Source organism: Abramis brama, assembly GCF_963993115.1.
Source record: "Abramis brama genome assembly, chromosome: 6".
NCBI lineage: Eukaryota > Metazoa > Chordata > Actinopteri > Cypriniformes > Leuciscidae > Abramis > Abramis brama.
Window position 1 is genome coordinate 12271978 of NC_139968.1, and position 11654 is coordinate 12283631.

Genomic DNA, 11654 nt, shown 5'->3' on the forward strand with positions numbered 1-11654 from the left:
ACTTCTGTCATTTACTGATTGTGATCAACAAAGCATCTGCAATGCAATGGTTTCACACAACATCTCTGACATTATCAGCTCTCTGCAGGCACAGTTCATGAGATATTCTACGCACATGATAAAGAGAGTTCAGGCAAGTTGAGTGACTCAAAATCTCTCCCCTGGGCAATGAACATTCAGTCGTTCAACTTCGATTCAAAAAACATCACTAGCTGCATTACAATATTATTTTGAACATCGCTGATCAAGATGCTGAGGAGTGCCTCAAGGCTATGTACTGGGGCAAAACTCATTTAGCCTTGGACATAGGTATAGGAGCTCAGGAATACCTCCAGGCTATGGACTATGGGGGTCATTCCTGTTAAGCAATACCTGGTAACTCTGAAATACAAATTCTTCTGTTGTAATGTAAGGGTATACAATGTACAATGTACAATTGTAATGTAAGGGTATTTAAAAAGGGTATACAAAATTTTAGAAACATGTGTTCTGGTCAAGATTGGATGCTTCAACTTGATATGTAATTATATTATAAATGTATCATAAAGTATAAATTAATTACCAAATAAAAATTATATTCTGCAAATATATTAAGTTTAGCTTGAAATATTTTGATGTTTTCATGTTAAAAGTTGCATTATGGACATGTCAAAAATGACAATATCCACTTAAATCAAAGTTTAATTATTTAAAAGTCACACCTTGTTCATTTTATTGTGATAGTATTGTAGAATAAAAATGTGATTTCCATATTTAAACATTATAATGTATGTTTAGACATGAACGTAACGTAAACATTATGTTAAGACATGAAAAAGTACGGCACAATAGGAATCACCCAACATTTATCGAGGGGAACCTCAAGGCTATGTCCTGGGGCACTACACAATTAGCTTGAAACATAATTTTAGACATCATTATAGATACACAGCAAGAGAAAACACATGCCACTTCATTAGCACGTGGGTTCAGAGCAGCAGACACTGAGAATTAACAGAGCTAATGTCTATTAGGCACATTTGCGCATCTAACGTCAGAACCGATGGTACGCACGAAACTGATTCATAAGTGGTGACATCAGTTCACTTACCTTCGTCGTGCATTCTCTGCAGGCAAAAAGTCAGGTTTCTCCTCCAGCTTGGCATGGCAAATAACTAAGAGTAATGCGTTATGCGGAGAGAAGCAGAAACGGACGCTGGTTTGTAACGATGATGGTTAGGGAATAGTGTCGGTGATCAGGTGTATCGTGGACAGATCCTGTGGTGTTCATGCAGTGGTCCATGAGCGGGCATCAGCTGTCACTCCTGAGACCGGAGCGCAAATGACTCACGGAGTGTCACCGCCTCTCCAAAGTGTGTGAACGCGTGGACCGCCGGCACACTCTCAGATCCACGCAATATGCCACAGCGAACGGGTTAACCCTTACCTTCTGGCGGGCTCTGAGGAGTACAGATGCTGCCTTTCAGTACAATATATAATTATTAACATATTCATATGGATTATATTGATTATGATACAAAAGATTGCATTATGGTACTTTTTATTTAGCAGAAATATAAAAGATTTTAAACATTACTTTTCTTACTTTAGAACATTTTCAACTTTTTCTTAAATAATAAAACTATATTTTGTATAAAGAAAATTGCATGCGTATTCCCTGCTGCAATGTAGTAAAAGTGAGGATTTTTAAATCAATATCATCTAAAGCCAGTACAACAAATACTACAATTAAATAATACAAACAATTCACTATGTTTTCACTATATTTAATCCACTATTTTTTTAAATGTAATTTATTAAATAATTAAATATTTATGATAAAAATTGAATAATAATGAATAATTTGAATTATTTAATATTTATTCAAATAATTATATATGTGAATTGGAAGTAAAAAGTGCAAAAAATTTAATGTCACAATGTTAAAAAACAAAAAATATATATGATCAATAAGTTATGACAACATATCTTTTTTAATTGCTTTAAGCGATTTTCAACTTTCTAGTTATACAAGATTCAACTAATTTTTAAGTCAGTTTAATGTAATTTAAGTTGAAATGATTTAAACATCCAAGTTGATTGTACTTAAAATTTTAAGGCGGCAAATTTTTTGCAGTCTACAGGGTTAAAACTTATATATATCTGCAAGTTTTGACTAGGTCATTGAAACATACAAAATGAAAGAAAAATGAGAACTGTGTATTGAAAAATGATGGTGAAACTTACTGAAGATGAGTGATTTTGGCTTTGTAATATGAGTAATGAACGTGTCAGAACTGCAAACGCTAAGCTGATGTGTGAAAATACGCATTTCTCAAAAAAAATCAAAATAAATCAACACGTTATTCTAAGTGACACTTCTCTTGTGCTAGTTAGAGGCTGGCACACAAATGGAGGTTTTTCACGACCCCAGATGCAAACTCATAACTGGAGGCCGAAGGAGGGTTGGCAGGCCTCTGTGTTGATCTCCTGAACCCTTGGGCAACTCCAACAAAATCTGTAACCGAGGGATAATTTCATCTGACAGTAATGGAAACAACTGCCATGCTACGTTCACGCTGGATGTTTGGATGGCATGTTTACTTGACAGATTATGCAGGTGATGCCAATGGCTTTACTCATTTAGTTGTTTAATGGAGCTCCAAGTATTGCATTTTGAAATATGGTTTAAAGTCAACATGAAATGCTGTTCGCAACCAATTTCATTCCAACACTCATATGGCAATTCATAACTATTTTATGTTTTGGCAAATTGATGGCTAATAAATATGAATTTGTATGAGGAATTTGTGATGTAGAGGCGCGGAGCAATTAAGACAAAGACTGTCGGTTAAGATGTATTAAACTGTTATGGTTGGTCTCTTTTTAAAGAAGACTCTTGGCAGATTATTGCTGAAATGAAAAAGTTCAATCAAAGAAAAATCAAAGCCATACATCTAAAAGAGTTTTTAAAAATCTGAGGTTGATGTCTCAAAAAATTAGCTTTCAGTAAGATTTTGTTTGAGCGCAGTACCAAACGCTTCCACTAGGTGTAATTCGCATTTTTGACATTGAACAATAGATGTTTTTTTTTTGTGTGTGTGTGTGTGTGTGTGTGTGTGTGTGTGTGTGTGTGTGTGTGTGTGTGTGTGTTCACACAGCAAGTGCCAAAACCTTTGCCAAGTTTCCAATGAAGTAAATAATGCTAAAAAAACGAAAACGTAAAATTTTTCAGTCAAAAAATGCCAGAGCACCAAGTTCATTAAAATGAGGGTTAAAAGTTCATTAAAATGATTGCAGTGTGAGATATTTCATATGGTATTAATAACAAATTGTTATTTATATATATATATACACACACAATGAATATATTGTTAATAATTATATAATGTAATATAATACTAATAAACAAGTTAGTTATAGTTTAGTGTAGAAAACTTTATTCTTCAATGTTCATCCAGGTCTTGAAACACACTAATGTCCAATGTGTCCAATATTTTTGAATTAAGTTTTCATTCATTATAATTTTTTTCTTCTCAAAATAATCGACATGTTAAGAATCTTTACAAACAATACAAATCAGCTCAAACATCTGGTCTGTAAATGAACCAATGGAAATTATGTAAAAATCAGGGTAGAGTTGAAAAAAAAAAATAGATTTTGGTTCTGCCGGCTGGGAGTGAGATGCACTTCTAGCGTTGGAGGAAAGTCTTTGAGGGCAGAAGGGGTGTCCCGCTGGTCTGAGAGGAGATGGGCTTCACTGCTCGTTCTGTTGGCTGTCTGTGATGGAGGTCACGGCTCCCTGGCCTTTGTTGACGTCACTGATACAGGCCCACTGTCCGTCCACTGACTCCTTCCACAGGGTCACCTATGAGCAGAAGTCAATGCCAAACAATTTCAATGACGTAATTTCTTTAGTGCTTGAATGAGCCCTTTAAAAACGCTGTTAGGTAAAAGGAAGCCTCACGTCTTCCAGTTCCAGTGTCAGTGAAGCAATCTAAGGGTGTGTTCACACTTGGCATGTTTGATTGGGTTAAAATGACCTCTGGTGCGATTGCTCTGTTCGTGCGGTTCATTTGAACAAGTGTGAAAGAAACCCTGGTGCATCAAACAAGAGGATCGAGACGCTGAAAAGATGGGTCTCGTCCACTTCCAAACGAACCAAAAACAGGACATGATGTCATAAGATGTGACCCTAAAAAAGACAGAATGCTCAAGCAGTTTTTCCTCATCATAGTCGTGATGTTGCCCATCACAGTTCAGTACAAGCATCGGAACCACGTCATCTCACAGCAGATTTGTGTGTGTGTGTGTGACAGAGGGATTCCTGATGCTGTTTTGACTCCTTTACACATTTTATAAGCTCTTCACGAGTTCTCAGCTGCTCAAAATACCATTATTTGCAGGTTTGGTAAGTTCAGACGCAAAATATACGCCATAAAAGCCTTTTTTTTGTTTGTTTTTATCTTTAGGTTTGGACGGCAATGTGAACGCTAAGCGAACTAGGACTAAGGGTGTTAGGACTAAAGGTGTCAGATTGGCATTGCTATCACCGAAACTAAAAATACCGAACCTAAAGGAATAGGGATACGTTCACAACCTGATTGGTCGGCTTTTATGACGTATATTTCGCGACAGAACGTACCGAATAGACCCAAATTAATGCTGTTTGCTGGGCTAAATGCACTCGCTGTGTGTGCGTAGCTACATATGATGGTATTTTGAGCAGATGAGAACTCGTGAAGAGCTTATAAAATGTGTAAAGGAGTCAAAACATCGTCAGGAATCCCTCCGTCACACACACACACACACACAGATCTGCTGCGAGACGACGTGGTTCTGATGCCTGTTCTGAACTGTGATGGACAACATCACGACTATGATGAGAAAAAACAGATACGCATGAGCATTCTGTCCTTTTTAGGGTCTCATCTTCCTGTTTTAGATTCGTTCACAAGTCTTTGGTCCATGTTGCGTTCATATTTCAGTCGAACCGCACCAGAGTTTGTTAGGAAGCGGAGCGAGACCCGTCTTTTCAGCGTCTCGGTCCTCTTGTTTGATGCACCAGGGTTCAGATGGCAGCGTTCACACTTATTCAAATGAACCGCACTAACAGAGCAATCGCACCAGGGTTCGTTTTAATCAAACCAAACATGCCAAGTGCGAACAATGTATCATTTTCTTTTTTTTTGGTCCGGAACAAAAGAGCCAAGAGAACCCGAACTACAAATGTGAACACACCCCAAAGCTCATCTATACTTAGTTAAAAAAAATAATTAGATAAAACCAAGGTTATTGGAGAACGTTTTACAAGAAAATACTTTTTAAAATTCCATGTTGATACTTGCCATTTACACAATTTTTTTCAGTGTAGCGTGGCGTAAGATGATTACGGCCAGCTAACAAGGAATCAAAACCTTCAAGAATCACTGCGTACACACCATTAGTAACGGACAAAACAAAAACGTGCCTACTTTAGCTCTCTAGAAGCACCTAGAGAGGACTGTTAACCTGCGTGTATTTTCAGAGCCCTTTTGCATTATTAAGCTGTCTGTTTTCTAAATGCATCAGATAATGGCATGTTGGTCGGCGAGCAAATGGCTCGACCCGCCGCTTGCCGCAGTGAATAATTACAAGGCAGAGCATCTCACCGAAAGCGTCTTTATTTAAATAAACGGTGATGTCAGGGACGGATTCCCTCACGCCGGGCCGAGTGCTGGGTGATATAACCTCTGTCATTAATTCCTGAACCTGAGAGCGCACTGTGAAATGAGTAATGATGCTGGGTAAATCGGCTCCAACGGCAGCATCTTTACTCCGTAATCCCATGGGATGACATCCAAAGAGCGTCAACATTAGTTTCATGGTGAAAAGTCAATGAATCACAATGTCAAAGCACATTCCCGGCCTGTCCTCTAAATATACAGCGTCAATATCACACTGATTTAAGTGTGCTTTTTATTTGTCATTAGTTTGATGATCCATTCTTGTAAATGAGGGAGTTAAAACTGTCTATTACCGCCTGCTATTTAAACTTCAATAGACAAAAAGGTGTAGAGTTTAAACTGTCCATTTTAATGAACTGATTCAAAACTTCATGTATTAAAAAGCAAAAAATAGTATGCAAGTAAAATATATTTGGGTAAACACTGCTCATTATAATAATATATTGGTGGATATAATTAAAATGCTAAAATATTTTATATATAAATATTCAAAACTTTTTTAACTACAGTATTGTTTTAGTTCCTACTTTAAACATTTTTTATTTAATTTGCTACAATAAATTATTAAAATTAGTCATTTTTAGTAGTTTCGGAGTAGATACGGTTCATACATTGGGGGTTAGTATAAAATTAATACTATTTTATAATATTTAATTAATCAAAAGTGACAGTAAATACGAGGATGAATAAATTTTGACATTAAATTCAAATTCTAGGGTCATATTTGACAGGTACGTACTTTGTTGTCCCCTCCTGACACAGCCAGGATGTTTCCTGTGATGGACCAGCTCACGTGCCACACCACGTCATTGAACTTGTGGAGAAGTTTGGCCGTCCAGGTGTTACCGGCTGGGTCGTCACACGTCCAGATAAACACACGGCCATCCTATGGTATAATATAATATGAAATAGATTTATGCATTTTGCAGACCAATTATACAAACCATTTTAACAAAAGCATTCCCAAGGAATCAAACCACTTTGGCGTTGTTGACGCTATGTTCTATTGTTTGAGCTACAGGAATAAAATAAGATTAAAATGTATTCAGTTTACTTTAATTTTTTTTTTAATTTTTTATCACAATTATCATTCACATTGATACTGGAAGAGTCCCACAGTAGAACATTTAGAGTAGATTAGAGTTGATTACCTGTGAGCAGCTGGCGATTGTGCTGGTGGGCAGACCAATGGAAGGAGCCCAACCAACATCTCTCACCCAATCACTGTGCGCCTCCAGCTTCTGGTCCTCTTTCCATTGGCCATCCTCTTCTCTGGGAAGAAAGTATGAATGTCAGTACATAATTTGACAAATAAAGTTATTGTGTCCTGAAAGAAAGTCTGTTGTGTAGACCAATCACAACAGGCTGGACCATCTGACCAATCAGAGCAGAGTAGACCAATCACAACAGACTGAGCCGTCTGACCAATCAGAGCAGAGTAGACCAATCACAACAGACTGAGCCATCTGACCAATCAGAGCAGAGTAGACCAATCACAACAGACTGGGCCATCTGACCAATCAGAGCAGAGTAGACCAATCACAACAGACTGGGCCATCTGACCAATCAGAGCAGAGCAGAGTAGACCAATCACAACAGACTGAGCCGTCTGACCAATCAGAGCAGAGTAGACCAATCACAACAGACTGGGCCATCTGACCAATCAGAGCAGAGCAGAGTAGACCAATCACAACAGGCTGGACCATCTGACCAATCAAAGTAGAGTAGACCAATCACAACAGACTTGGCCATCTGACCAATCAGAGCAGAGTAGACCAATCAGAGCAGAGTAGACCAATCACAACCGATGGGACCATCAGAGCAAAGAAAGCTCTCGGAAAGGAGGGGTTTAGAGAGGCCGAATCTTCGAACAAAGCATTTTCAGACTTTTTTAGAAATTAGATGATGTACATTATGAGAAATTTAAAGCGTTTTTGACTTTTGATGCTTGTAGATCTACTACAGGAGACCTTCAAAACTAAATTCAACCCTCTACGAACACCTTGGCAATAGAATCGCCATTGGCTAGTCATTTTTTTGTTTACTCGCCAGACAGATATACTATTATAAAATGTATATTATAAAATGTAAAAAAAAAAACATCTTTTTAAATATCTGAATATCTCTTAACACCAGTCAATCTAGCATTATATTATGATATTATGATAATCAAGCACTTAATGATAGAACTTCGAGTAATTAGAACTAAAACTTGGTAACCATGTATGAATGCATATTTGTCATTTTAACTGAACTTAGGACTGGTGATGCTTAAGATATTGTTGGTCACTCTCTTTCTGTAAAAAAAAAAAAAAGATAATAGTTATTATTATTAAAAGATAATAATACTACTACTAATAACAATATACAACACACTAAGGATTGATGAGCTGCTGGGTTCATGAATATTAATCACGTTATCAGCGTTCACTCCAGGTCCATCCAATGAGATTGCCGTTTGCGCATTAGCTCCGCCCACTACCAGAGAAACCGCATATCTTCTGCTTGTTCTTAAAAACGGAATAATTCTGAATGAACTCAGCTATTTTGACAGGAAAATACAAAAAAAATAGCATTTAAATGTAGCGCGTCGACACTGCGTGGTGTGCAAGACTCTCGCTCTCTCTCTTTGCGTGTGTGTGAGAACAGATACAGGTTCCCTGCACATCCATTGATGAACTGAAATAGTATAGAATCACTTGATGGAGAGCGAAACTCTCAAGCGCTCAGTCAGAGTGTTCAACGAGTGAAAATACATCTATGCTAAACTGATACTTAACCTCTTATTAAGTAACACATACCTCTAACACATAGAATTTATTAGCTAATGGCTAATGATAGACATGATTTAGTCGCCCAAAGTGAAGATTCAGTCGCATATGCGAGCGATTTTATGAATAACATGACATATTTTTGGCTAATTTGATAATGCTGTGAGAAACAGTAAGAATGTAGCACTATCAGCACCATTGTATTATATTTAAACACATTTCCTCACACAATCAGCACAATGTAGAAAATAAAAACTAGCCTATATATATATATATATATATATATATATATATATATATATATATATATTTTGGTGTATTTATGACCCAGTGTAGTAGCTGGCAGCAGGTGCTCGTCGCTGTGCACTTTAAAATAAGGAGAGAACTCACTTCCACAGCTTGACCAGATTGTCACAGCCTCCAGACACAAATCTCTTGATGAAGTTGGGCTTCTGTCCTGTTGGCTGCTCAATAAGACTCCCTGGGACAACAGCTGGGGCCCAACTCACAGCGTTACAGCCGATCTGACAGAAACACCAGAGAAGCCATGTCAAAAAAACTCAAATAACAGGAAGTACAATACATTTCGCCAGTCTTATATGACATACTCGACTGAAGCCTCTTTACTGCACGTCTAGAACACTGTATTGTCCAATCAGCATTCAAATAATCAAAAATTTGATTTATAATTTCCCAAAGAGCCTATACAGATCAAGCACCTATAAAAATATTAAATACAATTTTTTATAAATAATGTTTTTGCATCTTTTCTTTCTTGCTGTAGTTCATGTGAAATTTCAAAGGATTCCTATTATTTTTTTTATTTTTATTTTAAGTGTAAAAGGCTATGACAAAGTAATAATACAGAAATAACATAGTAATAGCATTGTAACTCAAAAATATTGATTTTTTTGGTAACACTTTATTTTAGTGTCCTTGTTACATATGTTACTTACCATAGTAATAACAGTAAATTATGCATAATTACATGCAACTAACCCTCAACCAAACCCTAATCCTACCCTAACCCTATAGTAAGTACATGTAGTTAATTACTATTACTCAGTACTTAAACATAAAATTACACTGTAACAATGACACCTTAAAATAAAGTGCAACCGATTTTTTTGCACATTTACTAATTAATGAGAAGTTCAGCTGCACTTTATGTCAGTGTCAATGTTACAGTGTAATTATAAATTAAAGTACTGAGAAATAATTAGGGTTAGTTGTATGTAATTATGCAACATGTAACGTGTAACAAGGACACTAAAATTAAGTGTTACTGAAGTGCTTGATTCAAATATGGTTTTAGTTAAGTTAAGATTTTATAAACTTGCGCTCCACCGGGTCAAAACTGACCCGGGAATGCAAAAGGTGTTGCCACTTTTTTAATGTGTTATGAAGCCTAATCATACTTAAATAAAATAATTATTAGAATCCTGTATATGTATATTTTAAGATCTCATATAAAGGCTAAACTCACTGTATGTGCATTGTTGATCTTCTTAATATCCCAGTGTCCATCTCCAGAGCAGGTCAACACTGAAATCGCCCCATCTGAGCTGCCACAGGCCAGAAACAACCCGAAGTCATACGGGCCCCAGCACACAGAATTCACTGCAGGAGAAGCCAATGTGTGATTGTCCACAGCGGGAGGGATTTCTGTCACAGTGTTTGATACGAGAATCAAAAAGCGTGAAGTTACCGGACGAGTCGTGGCCCGTGTACTCGTACATCTTATCCCAGGAGCCGTTCTCCTCCTTCCAGATGATCACCTTCCTGTCGTAGGAGCAGGACGCCAGGATGTTGCCGTACATGGGGTGAGCCCAGGCCACCTGCCACACGGGACCCTCGTGGCTGCCAAAACAGAATCAGAATTAGAGTTCAAATCGACTCCACGGAAACCCTGGTTTTAGTCGCGCGCTTCTCATACCCCCTCAGATCAGCCACGAGGATCTGCCCTCCGTTTTTGACATCAAAGATCTTGACGGAGCGATCGGAGGAGCAGGTGGCCAGTCTGGTGCCGTAATAATCCATCTGAGCGTCATGCTGAACACAGAACCACAAATCACAGTCATGCCACGTTGAAAAAAACATGCAGTACAAGTAAAGATGGATGGAGATACTCACGATCATATCCTCATGTGAGGTGTCCACCGTGTTAATGACCGAAACCTGAAACACACAAGACCGCAGATGTGCGGAGATGTCAGTTAAACTGGTATTTGTCGAAAACGTATTAATGATGTTTAACTTTAATGCGCGTCAGATTAAACTAAGAGACAGATTAAAATACAGATTAAAATCACAGAATTACCAAAGTACAGTGTCTTTGATAGAGAGAATTTAAAAGAGAACAAAAATATAATTAAATATTATTTATACAAATTATTTACATATATATATATATATATATATATATATATATGAATTATTTGGGGGTATTTTTCTTAATACTGATATGAGCAATTAATTAATTAATTTGTTATTTTATTATTTTTTAATACTTTTTCAAGTTATTAACTGGATACAATATTTTAATCAATTTACAACAGTAAATATAACAAAAATTACTACTAATTAAGTAGTTGACAGCTCATTAAACTCGGATCCAACATAGCTAAAACTGACTGATGATAATAATAATAGTGGAAAAACTGAAAACATCGCAGTAATAGCATGGCACTTTTTGTTAATGTACATAATCAAAGATAACTGTTTTATATTATCAGGGCTGTTTTTATAAAGAGTTGAATATCGAACCACATCCAAATAACTCTTTAAACAGCTTTAATCTCGTAATCAGACATGTAAAATGCATTCATTTTCCATCCGGTCATTCATTATGAAACTATAGAATCCGAGCACTTCAATATCTGAGAATATGAATAATGTAACACTCACCATATTTGCTTATATCCCTCCAACAAACTCCTTCAACTAAAAAACGTCTCTAGTTGCTCTTCTGCTCTTCAGAAATGAAAACACTGATAGTATTTCCGACGTGGCAGAGACTGACCGCTCAGTGCCGACTGTGCTCCCCCTGCTAAAGTCTCCGGGTGGAACAGAAGAAAGGTTCCGCTCGATTCTTCCGTCCCCGTCCTGCAGTTCACACTGGCTGCAGCAGAAGGCGGCAAAAGCGAGTTAAATGAATATATATCGCCCGCATATCTAT

At 37.1% G+C, this 11654-nt stretch overlaps 1 protein-coding gene across 1 annotated transcript; it reads right to left on the bottom strand.

Moving 5' to 3' along the window:
* Positions 1 to 3396: 3396 nt before the first annotated feature.
* sec13 (SEC13 homolog, nuclear pore and COPII coat complex component) lies at positions 3397 to 11546 on the bottom strand. Its single transcript, XM_084118121.1, has 9 exons — positions 11384 to 11546; positions 10610 to 10654; positions 10413 to 10528; positions 10185 to 10336; positions 9963 to 10096; positions 8867 to 9000; positions 6857 to 6977; positions 6445 to 6591; positions 3397 to 3847 (listed from the first exon to the last, which is right to left on the bottom strand). Exons 1-9 carry the CDS (start codon positions 11384 to 11386, stop codon positions 3737 to 3739), a joined length of 963 nt encoding a protein of 320 aa, XP_083974247.1. The 5' UTR covers positions 11387 to 11546; the 3' UTR covers positions 3397 to 3736.
* Positions 11547 to 11654: the final 108 nt, after the last annotated feature.

Excerpts from the sequence above, each read along its gene's own strand:
- sec13 (XM_084118121.1), bottom strand. Across the intron at positions 9,001-9,962 it reads AGATCAACAATGCACATACA|ATCGGCTGTAACGCTGTGAG; the intron begins GTGAGTTTAGCC and ends TGTTTCTGTCAG. Across the intron at positions 3,848-6,444 it reads TGTCAGGAGGGGACAACAAA|GTGACCCTGTGGAAGGAGTC; the intron begins GTACGTACCTGT and ends TTCTGCTCATAG.